The following is a 15,676-nucleotide window of genomic DNA, read 5'->3' as shown; positions in this document are numbered from 1 at the left end:
GCCTGTGTTTAACCTGCATCACATGGTCATTATTAGGGAGGAGCGACTGACAGTCTGTAACTGCATACTTCTAGGAAAAGCAATCAGCATCCATTGATGTCAACGTTTTTTTGTTCAGTGTCCCTAAAGAACTTTTAATTTAAGGCGTGCTCATTGTAAATGTGTAAAGTTTTACTCCTGATATTATTATCTGCCCTTATCACTCTTTCACACACACCATTTAAAGAACTGAGTTGTTACATTTACTCTGAGCTTTTATTGCCTTCAATGTAACCAGCATAAAAACAAATTCTTGCATTGTAGGGCCAAGCTCCGACAAAATCTCTGTGGTTCTGCAGTTTGATTAACACCTAGATAATAGTCAACTATAAAACATATTTAAATTTTTGCTTCTCTTTCTTATCACCAGATTTATTGGAAGGCTAATCTTTATCACCTTGGCCTCATTATGACCTCTCAAACTTCAGTTCACCTTTCAGAAACACTGGGAACACAAGCCGTTAGTGACTCCTTGAGGTGTGTGGGAGATCATGTCTATGTGTTCAGTAGCCTGTGTCTTCATCTAGTGGTGTTGGCGCTTCAGCGCATTCATTTTTGATTCTCTGACAATTAGAATGTACCATTATGATAGTGGTGGAGGAAGTATTCAGATCCTTTACTTAAACAAAAGTACTAATACCACACTGTAAAAATACTCTGTTACAAGAAAAAGTCATGCATTGAAAATGTTACTTGAGTAAAAGTATGCAAGTAAAATCAGGAAAAGGTACTTAAAATATTAAAAGTATTAAAAGTAAGCTGACTTCGACAATTAATTCATCTAAGCCATCAACCTGTCTCTTAGACCCCATTCCAACTAGACTGCTTAAAGACGTTTTACCCTTAATTAGCACTTCTTTACTGGATATGATCAATCTGTCATTATTAACAGGCTATGTACCACAATCTTTTAAAGTAGCTGTAATTAAACCGCTTCTTAAAAAGCCCACTCTTGATCCTGGGGTTTTAGCCAACTATAGACCTATATCTAACCTTCCCTTTCTTTCTAAGATCCTTGAGAAAGCAGTCACCAATCAGTCGAGTGACTTTCTAAATAACAATAGTTTATTTGAGAATTTTCACTCAAGAGGTTTAGAGTGCATCATAGCACAGAGACAGTACTGGTGAAAATTACAAATTACCTTTTAACTGCTTGTAATATTATATGACCAAAGCCGTCATGTCTGAAAGCAGGGTTAATCTTTCGAGTACACTTGAGTTTTATTTCTATTCAGCAGCAATGGTGTATTTTCAAATATGGAAATAAAAATGAAAATGTGACTTTTTTAAATTTTGTCACACACAATGCATGGACAGCTATAGATGCAGTCATGTAATAATTTATCAATTTTCCCTCTCTGATCCAGTATGGTTTGTAACAGGAATGTGAGCCCTGTAGGTGGTGCTGTTTTCTACCTCTTCAGTCACTTGTGAGTCACAAAATGTGACCCACACGCCTCTTGTGGACTGTAGGTTGATCTAGTGTGCAGAATGTCGAGTCAGACAAAACATAGAACAGAATTCATAACTTCTGTTATGAATTGGCGCTATAGAAATAAAATTGAATTGAAGTGAATTGAAAACCTGCAGTCTTTGTAAAATTAGCAGGGTTACGGGATGCAATGAGACACTGGATTGCATACTCCTCCAGTTCATCAGTGAGAAACAATACTATACCTCTAAGGTCAGACTGATTCTTTATGCTGTGAAAAATATAGAATTTTCTTTCTTTAAGTAGACTCAAGACAATGCCATCTAATTAGCTCAGTAATACTGTAGCAGAATCTTCTCATATCTCATCCAAAGCAACCAATGTATCCTTTTATAATGAGAGTCTGAGAAGTTTCTGGTATCATAAATTAAAATGATCTGTTATGGCAAAATACACCTCTTCTTAAAATAAATAAGTTGATATTTAGTAATACTGTAAATAATATCTTGTTATAATGAAAATAAAAATTCTGTTTCTGGGGAATATTGTAGAGACAACCTTCATCTATCATTACCAAAATATTGGTTTATATGCTCTAATATTCCAGATGTTAACAGTGATCAAAACTTAAGAATTTTTTATCCAATGCTCACAGAAGCTGAAAACTAATCTTGAGATGGAGAAAATGCTTTTCAGTCTGTCCTTGTTTTTTAGCTTTCAGTTCACATTTGAATTTGACATTAGATCTTTAAATGAAAACAATATTCATTATCTACTTTTAACTTGCAACACATTATTCCCTGTCCACTCAACGATGAATTGCACACTGCCCCTACCCAGTTTGATTATGGAACAGTCTCTCAGACACACATTTAAAAAGTGCACGGTCTCTGTGGCTTGATGTGATCATGTGCCTCTGATGCAAAAACTCATGTGAATGACACAAACAACAGAAGTTTTTGGTTCAATCCAGATAGCAAAAAAGAAAGATCTTCCGCCTTTCTTCACAAAATTGGCTGTGCTTTGGTGATAGGACATGCATTCACAAAAGATGAGTCATGTTAAGGTAGTCAGAGCATTGATTAGCAAGCTCTAATGAGCAGATAGAATAGCTTAGCTGCTTATTACTCTCAATTCAACCACTAGCTGTGAGACTGAATTACATTTAATACCATGGCTCACATTTAACATACACATTTATAATATGATTCTGGCTTAATTCGACCTTCATAAAAGTAACTTCAAAGAACAGTGGTGCCTTCATTTCCTGACATGTGATGGAGCCTTACTGCACACAGTCACATGCACACAGAGCAGAAGACCTCATGATGTCCCAGCACTGCTTCTCTCAGTGCTTTGCAAGTTTCATGTGCACATGGGGAAAAAAGAGCTTTCTAGTATGAAGTCTTGAAGGCAAACTATCCCTGTGACTTTCATGTGAGCTCAATTTCCTTCAGCTATTCTTATTTGGTGCGTTTTTTTCAAGCCCCCATTCCTACTATTTGAACAGTTCGTAACAGTTAAGACAAAAGTTCTCTCATCATACTCTGTAACTTGCCTGCTTTTTGAATCCTGCTCACTTTTGGAGAGCATTAAATTATCAGATGTTACAGATAATTATCAGTTCCAATTTCCTACAGTATGAAGGTCTCATATGCAGGTTATTTGCTGGTTTTCTGTCAGTTTTTTTCCACTATGCTAGCAGCATGGTTCTACGGATGGCTGTTGGTTGCCTGGTTGGTCCACCTGTCGAGTTCAGTGCCGAGAAAGGGAAAAAGAGAAAACGATGGAGTGGACCCAATTGCAGACACAGGAGGCAGAGGTAGTACTGGTACAGTGCAATGGTTTAATAAAGTCAGTGAACAAAGGCTTGCAAAGGGTGGTCAAACAGGCAGAGATCAGGCAAAATCAGGAAACAACAGTCCAAACACACACAACAAATCCAATGAGGAGCAGGCAGAAAAATCCAAAGACACAGGTGACTCTAATTAGGTTGGGGCAAACAATCAAAACTGGAGGGAAAAGCAAACAATGACAGGAAGTAAAACTGCACAAGACACGTGAAGCAAAATAAAACAGGAAACAACAAAACCCAAGACCCAAAAGCATGACACCACCACTTTGGTCCAGACTGAAATATCTTGATAACTACTGGATGGGTTGCCATGAAATGTTGTACCAACATTCATGGTCCCCAGGCCATGAAGCCTGCTGACTCTGGTGATCCACTGACTTTTCCTTCAGTGCCACCATGAGGTTGACATTTGTGGTTTTGAGTGAAAAACAATTAAATGGATTGCCATGACATACAGGCATGTCCACCTCAGGATGAATCGTAATCAGGTCAGTACTTTGGTTTATGACTAAATTTGGAAACCTAAAGGCATTTCCATCAGCCTCAGCTGCACTTTGTGCCAGAAATAATGGACATGCTAAACATTATAGCATATCTGCTTAACATTAGCATGTTAGCACGCTGACTCTCAGAGCTGCTAGCCTGGCAGCTGACTCTAGTCTTGTTTTACACACAATCCTCAGCAGTCTTAATAGGTTTACAAGGTATGATTTGCTGCAAAAAATTATGTTGCTAGAATTTTGCATATTGTGCTAGTTCTACCACAAATTCTACTATGGAAAGTAAGTGCCGTAAAAACACATTTTTAAAGAATGAAGTTTATTGACCCATGACAATGTGACATACTGTACTAGCAAATATTATAAAGTAGCAATTCTGTATTTCCTGAAACTGATGAAAAACAATGACATTCATGAAACGTTTATCATACTAACGACATAGTATTACATACATTACATACATAGTTACATTTCTTGTAACGCCAGATGCTGAAAATTGGTGTAATGTAGGTGTAATGTATGCACTTTTAATATATGAAAGTATTAAAAAAGCATCCAATAAATTGTGTCTAGACATTATGTGAGATAGGCATGTGTCTGGGAATAAGCTGCTGAGGTGTTCCTTTGAGGAGTTTTGTTCTTGAATAGCCTATTGCTTGCTTTTTCTTCCTCCTGAAACAAGAAGAGCAGATGAAAAATCCTGTGACAGAGGATGTAAAAATACACCCACATATGGATTCCAACAGTGTGAGAATCTGAGCTTCCTCTGCTGGCATATAATAAACGCCCTTTTTTGAACCTTCTTAATTAAGCAGATGTGGGCTGCAATCAAACTCTTAATTTAGACTAATAATCTCATTTAATATAATATAATTTTAGGGGAAATAGAGCTGTACGGTAAATTAGGAAATTAAGTTAAGATTTACTTCACAATTAGGCCTACCCATCATCAATAACAGCTTTGTACTATGTGATAGTTTGGCAACATGTGATAGTTATGAAGGTTTGCCCTCCCAAAACAAATATTTGGTGTTAAAATTAGAAGGAAAGTAGGCTGAAAAGGGCAAGACATAACTGAGCTATGCCCTGAAGATTGCCCTCTGACTACAGAAATTTTACTTGATTGTGTCTTAAACAACAGGCCAGAGGAAACATTAAGTATAGCCTTGAAGGATCTGCTCCCTTGGCTGAAGAAACCTATAGTCCACTCTCAAGGAATTATATCTTTTTTATGCTCTTTCAGGCTTCTTAAAGTACTGTAGCTATGAGATTACAAAATGGCAAAGAGAGTGTGTTTGAGAGAGACAGAGAAAGAGAGAAATGTATCATCCCCTGTCTGAAAGGGTATCTCCTGCCTGCCAGCTGCTGGCTGGTCAGCTGCTGTTGCTGTTGTAATTGGGTTCACATGAGCTGCTGGTTGGACTCATTTCAATCAACAACGCAGCAGTCTCATGTTTGAACTCTGCTCCTAATACTAAACTGCCCACCCCACCAGTACTACCAGCTCTCTCCCTTCTCTTTCAGACTCTCCAGTCCTCTCTTGATGTGTTTCCTCCCCTCTCACTAATGTTTTTTTCACTTTTCTGTTTTGTTTTCGGGCTCAGAAGACCACCACCTGAGCCTACAGGCTGCAGCTGACATGACCCTAGAAAAGGAAAGTAATGGTCTTGACAAGTATGCATTTGCAGTAAGTATAACTTTTATTTAATTTCCTACAAGGAAATGTTTTGAATAGATTGCATTCTTTAAATTTTCTTTTGAAGCTATTTCTGATGATTATAAAGCTTTGACTAAATAATTTTAAACACTTAGTTCATTATCTCATTCCACCATTTCTACCAGTAAATAATCATGTGAAAATCCAGTGGTTCACTTTTAAATTGTGTGAATGTGAGCACATCTGGCTTCTGTGTATAAGAATTACATGGTGATTTATCTCTCCTCCAATCACTGAACTGGATAATACATGCGCTGTGACTGTCTTTTAGTACCACAGTAGAAACTAGATGTTATGGTCAGTTAATAATTTGTGGTAGTTTGAGGGTTTTTCATTTCCTGTTTTATTTTGTAGTATTCTCCTTCCCTTGTGTGTCTTGTGGTTTTACTTTCTGTTTCCCTCCATTTTTGAGTGTTGGCTCTTCCTTGATTGTTTGCAGCTGTGTCTCGTTGGCTCACCTCCCCCAGGATATTTAGTCCGCGTCTCTTTCTTTGTTCAGTGTTGGATCATTCTGATTCCTGTCTTGAGTGTCGTTCCTGTCTTTTGGGTGTCGTTCCTGTCTTTTGGGTGTCGTTCCTGTCTTTTGGGTGTCGTTCCTGTCTTTTGGGTGTCGTTCCTGTCTTTTGGGTGTCGTTCCTGTCTTTTGGGTGTGTTGCTGTTGGCGCACTTTTCGTTGTACCTTGTACTCGTGCCCAGTTTCCCCAGCATTCTTACCGTGAGTTCTGTTTTGGATTTTTTTTTGTCTCCCTTGGACTGTGTGTGGATTCTGGATTTTCATCTTTGACTGCTCCTTATTTGATTGTTTAGCCTCACTGGACTCACTTCTCTGTTTCCACCACTGCCAGCCGGTAACCCATTCCCTATTACTTGGACCTGTGTCTGCCTATTGCCTGTTTGTTGTCTGTCTGCCTGTACGTACCTGTATACCACTTCACCCAATAAACACTGTAGTCATACAGCTACCTTATCCTCATACCGCTTCCTGGTATTCTGCATTTGGGTCCATATACCACTACGCAGCCTATGACATAATTGACACCAGATAGAATAGCTAGCAAAGTAGCGTCATGGAAACATGTGAATGTGCTTGTTTACATTCTTGCTCCTCCATGCCTAAAATCACATTATTGAAAAGATAAGTGACACGCTGTTTAGTCAGATAACTATATTCAAAAGTGATGATACTCTGTCTGGACTTTTATAAAATTAATAGAAATACATTTTGCATACCAGTATTTGTAATCTGTAACTAATTAAGGAAAGAATTCTTGCTTTGAAGCTGACAAACATTTAGTCCTACTTTTGAAAATTAGTTACTCATCTGACTGTGGCTTTTTGTTTTCATCCTAATAACAGTTCCTGTAATCTCTTGGATGTAATAAAAGAGAATGCATTTCTAGAGCAAATCATTTCTTTCCATGGCTGATTTAAAAAGTCATGTGCAAAGAAACATTTCACAACATTCCCTTACTAGGAATTGTCAAGTTAGGAAAGTTTATGGGCATGGGCCAAAGTTGTGCTGGTTGAATGAGTTTTAACTTGTTTAAACATTACATTGTTGTTGTTTTAAGACTAAAACAGATTGCCAGAATCAGAAATACTTTATTCCACTGAGTCAGTCCACACAGGAATAGAAGTACTAAGCAAAAAATAGAAATAAAAAATAAATAATACACTATAATACAGGTCAGAAAACAAAGTACCAAGTGGGTATGAGTATAAAATAAGTGTGAAGTACAAAGTGGGTTTGATGATAATAATATGGTATAAAGTAATAGTGCATGAACTGCCAAATGCAAAGTAAAGATCTGCAGCATGCCATCATTTCATATGTATCTTTAATTGACCTCTGTCTGCTTTTCTGTCTGATTAATTGAAGCTTGAAGGGCGCTTTTGTGACCTACCTGACACTAAACACAGAGAAGAAATGGACACGTCCACGGAGGGAGACCGCAACAAGCTAGCATATCGTGTAACAGATGTACCTCCATGGTCCCTGTGCATCCTTCTAGGCATCCAGGTGCGTCAGCAAAGGGGTTTTAAGGTCATATTTGACAATGAGTATCCAGTAATTTCCTGATTAAGAGCCTATGTAGTATAGCTTCTGATGTAATGTAACAATGCAAACAGTGTCACATGAGAGCTTCTGTTTGATGCTTCCTTCACTGTTAGTTAGATCTGGCCTGATTGTGAAATTTGCTTCAGTTACAGATGAGATTGTAAAGTCAGTGAGAGTTTGTTTTATGCATTTCGCAGCTGTGATCAGTCACACTTTCCTCGAAAGTCCTGACATAATTGTATTTGTGCATAAAAACAATTTCATTTTTCTCTTTTACACTATCAACCATTACAATGACCATTTTTACAGCATCTACCACAGGGCATTCCAAGTATACATGTAGTCCACAGACTTTATAGGTAGTGCACTTATACAGTTTGCTACAAATGTGTAAAGATCAGTTTGTTTGGATGATGGTTTAGCCTGTGCCTAAGGCCGATCATTCCCCCACAGCACATAAAATATCTTGTTAATATTTCCTTATGTACATCAAACAAAGTAAATGTCTTGATATTTCCCCCCTGTCTTTGTTCTCTCAGCACTGTTTGACTGCATTTGGAGGTATCATCGCCATCCCGTTAATCTTGTCTCAGGTGTTGTGTCTGCAGCATGACGGCATCACACAAAGCCACCTCGTCAGTACCATCTTCTTCGTCTCTGGTATTTGCACTCTGATGCAAGTTACTTTCGGCATTAGGTAAGGAAGTAAAGGAGAAGCAGTTAATGAGCAGAAAGATGCTTGTAAATTGCTGGGATAATAAATGTCTTGTTTAAATAGAGATGGTTGTACACAATAGATTCCTATTTCTAATCTCAGGATCATTTACATTCATTCACTGGACAAAATTGATTTGTTCAGTGCTTTTTTTTCATGTTGTGTTGGTTCGTGCATTAACACAGAAATCCAGCATTACAGCAGGGTGCATTGAAGTGGAATTAAACATGCTGCTTCTTCTGATTAAACAAGCAGAACAAAACAACCTCTCAGCTTTCCATCTAAGCCTTTTTTTTAACTGTGAGGCCTGACCAAAATTAGTGTGCAGCCTTATCCACGAACAATAGAATATTCTACTGTGGGCACAGCATCTATTCAAGGGATTATCAGGGAAAGTAGAGCCTTTACGTTGAGATACTTTCAAATGTTAAGGCATTTTTAGCTGTGATGAGAAAAAAGGGGTAAAACGGGTTACATTTTGAGATATCTTACTGGTATAATAAATATACAGATAGTAGAAGAGAGGTGACTGGGTGTTCTGTAGCATGTGTTCTGACCTTGTTGATAAACATGCACCTGTTTGTAACAAAGAATGATATTCAAATATAAGCTGCAATGTGACCAATTTCTCTTGAATCTCGTGTGTCTTCCCCAGACAAAAAGAAAAAAACAAGACTAGTAGCTCACACATAATGTTTAAGCTACTCAATGTGAAGTATCCATTGTGTGCAGTTACATACACACAGAAGACTTTGAAATTATGTAATATATGATTTTGTTTTGAAGAACTACACACTTAACCATGTTTTGTTGCTCTGAACTTGTACTATGCTTTGTGTAGACTCAGTCTGGCTGAATATTGGTGTCACAGCAGGATTAGGGAAGGAATTTCCATCTTATGTTTGGAAATAACTTGCTTAATCCACATTCCCCTGTCTTAGTACCACTGATGCTTCCTTGTCTCTCTCCGAATACCTGGAGGTCAGCTGAAAGGAAAATAATCAGTATATTTAATGGCACCCTGTTCCAGAGAAGCCAAAAGACTAATGACTATTGACTATTCTGACTTACTGTGAGAGACTGTTGCGCATGTTGCACCGGAAAAGTTTAAGTTCAGCGTCTGCTACGACCTGATGTGAATTGTTGACAGTGAAGTGAGCAGCACGATGAGGACATAGCATATGACTTCAACTCAGTTAACCTCCAGTACAGCAGTTGGCCTAATTAGAGAGTCACTCTCTCCACCTTCACATGATTTAAATCAACCATTTTATTATATGTGAGTGAAAGAAACAGGGACAGATACAGATAGGGAATCTTGAGGTGAACTTGAGAGGAGCTGCACTTTTGCCAAGCAAATGCAAATGTTTTTATTGCTTTTCGTAAGTACTAAGCTGGTTGATTCACATGTCTAGTCTAGAAATGCTCCTATCCGGATGTCATCTGTCTGGCTCCCTTCTCTTAATTGCCTACCTCCTAATGTCTCTTTGACATCTTTATTTCCAGACTTCCCATTCTCCAAGGTGGTACATTCACATTGCTGGCACCTTCCATGGCACTGCTGTCCATGCCAGAGTGGACATGTCCTGCTTGGACCCAAAATGCCAGCCTAGTCAACACCTCCTCCACAGACTTCATAGAGGTGTGGCAGAGTCGAATGAGAGCAGTAAGTAAACCATCTGACCTTTCTAATCACAACTTGGCTAAAGCAAGATCCTTTTCTGTACATGGTATTTTGTCACATTTAAAGGGCCACTTGCCAACTTTGAACCTGTCCTCAATGGTATTATTCAAGTGTAAAAGCCATTTGCTTCCACCTCTCTGTAGGGGGTAAAATGTGTCAACACAATCTCCTTTCTTTTTGCTGACCTCTATCCAAAGCCAGACAACTGTGAAAATGTTCTGGTATCTTTTTGGCATGCTATAGTGGAAGCAAACCTTGCTCATAGAAAGTCACTGATAGTGACATAAGAGCATACACCAAACATGTCTAAACCAGACAAAGACAATTTGTATCATATAAATTAAAGCTGCACTAATCCATATTTTTATATAACCAATAGCTCAAATGAATATGTGAAAGGTGTCACTTGTAGTGACAAACACAGAAAATGATCATAGCTCTGCAGTTCTCCTCCACAGAAAGTTTTAACATCTTTTAGCTCATTGTTTTGGTTTTACGGCCTGCAACTTTGTTCAGTGTAACTGCTCTTGTCAGCCTTGTTTCCAGGCAGCTGTTTTCAGTGAAACACCAACTGTACACTACTTACATAGCACCAAATGGCAGATATGCAAAGTTAGCAACTAGCTGGTGAACATAGTGTAACAAATAGCAGCTAAAGAACCATATATATTTCTTGGTAAAGACCTAAACAGAGGTAAAAGGACAATGTAGTACATCGCTAGACAGATGACTCCAAATGAATGCTAATGTTGCTCTGTGTCTGTAGAGGCAATTGTTTGCTACACGTTAGCCATATCAAGTTATTACGCCATAACATGTCAAACGTGTGTATGATTTTCAGCTTGTTGTTGGGTTCTGGACAAAAACACTTTTTAAAAAACACTATTACTACTTTCAGGTAAAACACAAAAGTCTTCTTAACAACAATACAACATTTGCTCTGTGTGGAGGAAGCATCTGTTAGAAAAACAAACACATTAGCCTTGCTAACTGGCTGGTTGCCAATGTTATTTGCATTAATCATATAAACATGAAAATATACATTTCTACATTGCTAAACATTGATATATTATTAGATGTGAGAACCTACTCAGATGTCGCTGCTTATTGATTCTTTAAAGATTTGCTGGTTTAGCTGTTAGAAAAAGGGCTTGATGCTCACAGTAGTCAGTGCCAACAGGGATAAGATGGAGTTTCTATTGTAAAGGTGTTTGTTTATGACAAACTGATTTTTGGTAGCAAAAGAGAGACTGCAATTCCTCCAGAAAAATCTAATAAGACATATCCTCCTCAGCAGACCACCTCACCATCACATCACTAGTAGCAACAATGGGAACCATAAGGATTTAAATGTGGTCTTCATTTTTAGAAACCCCAGCAGCCTGAACAGTACCACTGGCACGAACAGCTGTTTAACCAATGTGTAATTTGCATATAGTAACAAATATGTGACAATGATATATTATTTTTAAAGATAATAACATCTGTAATCATCTTACTTGTGTCTGTCTTCAGCTGCAGGGGTCCATTATGGTGGGCTCACTCTTCCAGGTGTTTGTTGGTTTCTCCGGCCTCATTGGTCTCTTCATGCGCTTCATTGGACCTCTCACCATCGCTCCCACCATCTCTCTCATTGGACTTTCCCTGTTTGTCCCAGCTGGTACCAGTGCTGGCAACCACTGGGGCATCTCTGCCATGTGGGTAAAAATCTATGTGTGTATGTATGTGTGTGTTTGTATAAAATACAGTGTGTTTTGGTGATAATTCTGCTACAGTACAAAATGCAAAAATTAGTAGTCTACAGTATTTCATGTCTGCCATTATATTATTTTTTGAATTTTAAGATAACTTTTTCTAAATTTCTGATCATATAATGCAATCCTTGTCAATTTTAGACAGCAATAACTTCCATGCCAGTTTAATGCATTTTTGCCAAACAAACCTGTCTTATAGGTTATGTTAAATCTGCATGATCCCCTGCCTAGAGTGCAGCCAAGTTTTTAATAATAATAGAATTGAATCTGTGTAAAGTCTTAATCTCGCGGCAGGACAGGAAAGCCTATTAAAAGTTCCATGCCAAAGAACTTGTTTAGTTGCTCTACTTTTCTTTATGTTGGTCAGAGCTAGACTGAAGTACTGAGTACTTTATATACTTATATTTAACACTGTTACTTTTATATTGTGAATTAATTTCTTTGCCCCTATCTCACACAGGACCACAGCATTGATCATCCTGTTCTCACAGTACCTTCGTCACATACCTGTACCCTTTCCTATGTACAGCAAGGATAAAAAACTGCACACCTCCCGTGTCTACATCTTTCAGATTCTCCCTGTATGTATCAAACATGTTGTCTTTCTTGTTTTTTGTCTTTGTCTTTTGGGTCAAGATATATGAAATAAATTATGCATTTAGTCTTTAGACCCCTTGACAAGACAACAAAGGTGATTTTTAAAAAATGTTTTTTCTCTGTATCCTCAGGTTCTGCTTGGAATCACTTTGTCTTGGCTCATCTGCTACATTTTGACAACCTACAATGTACTTCCTGCTGACCCAGACCGGTATGGTTACCTGGCCCGCACTGATCTAAAGGGAGATGTTATGAGCCAAGCTCCTTGGTTTACTTTTCCATACCCAGGTAAAAGGCTTCCAAGCTATCATCTGAAGTGACTTTTTAGCAACAAAAAAAGTTAATAGAAATCTCAGGCTTTACATACCGTGGCATTGTCTGTTCCCTTATGTTTGAATCCAAACTTAGGTCAGTGGGGGATGCCGACTGTGAGCCTGGCAGGGGTGGTTGGTATCTTGGCTGGTGTGATCTCCTCCATGATAGAGTCCATAGGGGACTACCACGCTTGTGCCAGGCTATCTGGGGCTCCACCTCCCCCCAAACATGCTATCAACAGGGGTATTGGCATTGAGGGACTGGGCTGTCTGCTGGCTGGAGCCTGGGGTACAGGAAATGGCACCACTTCATACAGCGAGAATGTCGGAGCCCTCGGTATTACAAAGGTAAATGAGCCTCTATGTATGTATAAGCTGGAAATCTGGAAGTTCAAATTTGTAGAGACGCATAACCTTGTGTTTTGTTTTTTGTTTTTTTTGGGGGGGGTTATGTTTCTTTTTCTTTCTTTTCTTTTTGCAGGTTGGCAGTCGCATGGTGATAGTAACCAGTGGAGTCTTGATGGTTGTCATGGGTATGTTTGGCAAAGTGGCCGCTATATTCACCACTATCCCATCACCCGTGATAGGAGGGATGTTCATGGTTATGTTTGGCGTCATCGCTGCAGCAGGAGTTTGCAATCTGCAGGTACACACTCTAAAACCTTAAGCATTTTGGCAGAATTGTATTTTACATCGACCTAATATTGCATGAAATTAATAACAAAAAATTCTCCTATGTTTTTTTTATCCTCATTTTCAGTATGCGGATATGAATTCCTCTCGAAACATCTTCATTTTTGGCTTCTCCATGTTCTCTGGCCTGGTCATTCCTAACTGGATATTAAAGAACCCCAAAGCTATTGCTACAGGTACACGAATACAATTTCACTATATAATCCATGTTTTTATAAAAAGCATCATACTTTTACTTGATTATCTTAACAGAGATTTAACTATTTTCATTGTGTTATGTTCAGGTGTGGTTGAACTCAACCAGGTGCTGCATGTACTTCTGACAACCAGTATGTTTGTAGGAGGTTTCTTTGGCTTCATACTGGACAACACAATTCCAGGTATTTTTTTCATTTTATAAAATTATTAGTTTGACCCAGCAGAAATGTCAAGTGAAGAGTGGCAAAATACTGAAGGGTTATACCTAATTTATTAGCTGATGCTCATCTTTCATCAAGTTACTGTAAATAACTGACTGCTGAGTGTCAGGTGGTTATCACAATAGTGTAAGGGACAGTCCATAGATATTAGGCAATTTATTAATTTTTAACAGGGATGGCCCAATGGGAGCAAAAACAAAAAGTTAATTTTGCTCCAAGCTCTGTTAACTTCTGATCTGGCCTCTGTCATGCTGCTGCCACACTTTCCCTTTCCCCCCATCTGCTGTAGAGAGAGAGCATTGCGACTGGAGTCAGCAAAATGAGATACACACACAGACACAGGGTAGGGACGAAACAAATCGGAGAAATAATTTCACATGGCGTGCTCTAAAAAGAGAGAAGTAGCAAAACAGAGCTTTTAATCAAGAATGGACAGACTATTACGATGTGAAAGCTTCCCAATGATGACAGAGGCGGATGTCTTTGCTGGAACTTAAGAGTTCACATTTTTTATTGAACTCTGGCTGCAAGGCAGCACCGTGAACTTCCTTTTTTTAGTCAATACATGTTACATCCTGTTGCGCACCTTTCACAATAAAATACATTTATTATACAACTGCATAACTTATTAAATACAAATAAGTCACAACACAGACTGTTACACGTTCAATCTTCTTACAGGCAGTTTAAAACCAGTCTGTTTCATATGTTCAGAGATCATGGAGATTATTAAAAGCAACAATGTGAAGCACCACTATGAGACAAAGCACAGAGTATCTTTTAAGCAGGTTAATAAGGGGGATGGATTTTGATCATTTTGCTAACAAGGGGGATGACATCCCCCCTGAAATTGCCAACTGTTTTCAGTGTCTGGGGCATGGTTAATCATTTGGCTTGGGTTAGATTAAAAATAAGGTTACAATAGGGAAACACTGGCCATTAAAATGGGGTCTAGGGTTAGTTTACAGAGGTTGAGCAAATGTAAATAATAATGTTGCTTTGCTGATTTATATACTTCTGGCCTGAAAGCAGCAGTTTTTTTTTGGGGGGGGGGGAAGGGTGTGATCCAGTGAACATTGCTGAGGAAGAGGAAATGAGACTGAATTTCCACTATGTGGTCAATGACTATCTAAGGACATAAATGTCCCTTGAACATGATGCAGCATTCCCAAGCTTTGTGAAAAACAAGCAAGCTAAATCCAAAAATAACAAAGGCAGAGCCAGTGATCTCACTCCTCCAGTAGGCCGTAATAGTATGGTTTGACAAATTTAACACATGACCAACAGGATCAAAGCGTGAACGAGGCATCCTTGCCTGGAACAAGGCTCACGAGGATGACTCCAGCAACACATTGGAGAGTCGAGAAGTCTACAACCTTCCCTTTGGCATCAGCTCTTATTTGTCTTCTTCCTCCTGGCTCCGGTACATACCTTTCTGCCCTCCCGGTGTGCCCAGCTCCCCGGATGGATGCGGAGCAGATCCTAATGACCTGGAGCTTAAACAGCCACTGGGACATCCAGAGCCTTCACAGAGTATTGGAGTCGCTCCGTGAGTGGTGTACTCACTTCAGCCTGCCATTTTGGGGAATTTCCAAAAGCCATACAATCAGAGGCAGCTCAGTTTGGACCTCCTGTCTTCTTTTAAAGACTCTGTACTGTAAAAACATGGTGCAAAGTATTTCATATGACCTTTTGGAGTGATATTTGCAAATGACATCTTGCATAAGATTAATATGTAGACATCCTTTAGGGAGGTACCTAAAGTTAGTTTTATTAGATTTTTGTCAATTATTAATGATATAAAGCTGATATATATATATATATATATATATATATATATATATATATATATATATATATATATATATATATATATATATATATATATATATATATAT

At 38.5% G+C, this 15,676-nt stretch overlaps 1 protein-coding gene across 3 annotated transcripts; it reads left to right on the top strand.

Moving 5' to 3' along the window:
- Window positions 1–5,250: 5,250 nt before the first annotated feature.
- On the top strand, window positions 5,251–15,603 carry slc23a4 (solute carrier family 23 member 4). Of its 3 annotated transcripts, none has more exons than XM_044193996.1 (12): window positions 5,251–5,513; window positions 7,423–7,563; window positions 8,142–8,299; window positions 9,824–9,983; window positions 11,517–11,698; window positions 12,216–12,336; window positions 12,484–12,640; window positions 12,761–13,014; window positions 13,148–13,312; window positions 13,427–13,535; window positions 13,644–13,739; window positions 15,066–15,603. In XM_044193996.1, exons 1-12 carry the CDS (start codon window positions 5,466–5,468, stop codon window positions 15,329–15,331), a joined length of 1,857 nt encoding a protein of 618 aa, XP_044049931.1. In that variant the 5' UTR covers window positions 5,251–5,465; the 3' UTR covers window positions 15,332–15,603. The 3 variants fall into 3 exon arrangements, with proteins under 3 accessions (XP_044049931.1, XP_044049932.1, XP_044049934.1); XM_044193997.1 differs by lacking the exon at window positions 5,251–5,513 and adding an exon at window positions 6,117–6,391; XM_044193999.1 differs by lacking the exon at window positions 5,251–5,513 and adding an exon at window positions 6,125–6,258.
- Window positions 15,604–15,676: the final 73 nt, after the last annotated feature.

This window comes from Siniperca chuatsi, linkage group LG4 (assembly GCF_020085105.1).
Source record: "Siniperca chuatsi isolate FFG_IHB_CAS linkage group LG4, ASM2008510v1, whole genome shotgun sequence".
Lineage (NCBI taxonomy): Eukaryota > Metazoa > Chordata > Actinopteri > Centrarchiformes > Sinipercidae > Siniperca > Siniperca chuatsi.
Note: the sequence above shows the minus strand (reverse complement) of the source record. Positions and strands in the feature narration are given on the sequence as shown.

Excerpts from the sequence above, each read along its gene's own strand:
- slc23a4 (XM_044193996.1), top strand. The coding sequence starts at position 5,466 with ATGACCCTAGAAAAGGAAAGTAATGGTCTTGACAAGTATGCATTTGCA. Across the intron at positions 12,337-12,483 it reads ACATCTTTCAGATTCTCCCT|GTTCTGCTTGGAATCACTTT; the intron begins GTATGTATCAAA and ends CTGTATCCTCAG. Across the intron at positions 12,641-12,760 it reads GTTTACTTTTCCATACCCAG|GTCAGTGGGGGATGCCGACT; the intron begins GTAAAAGGCTTC and ends ATCCAAACTTAG.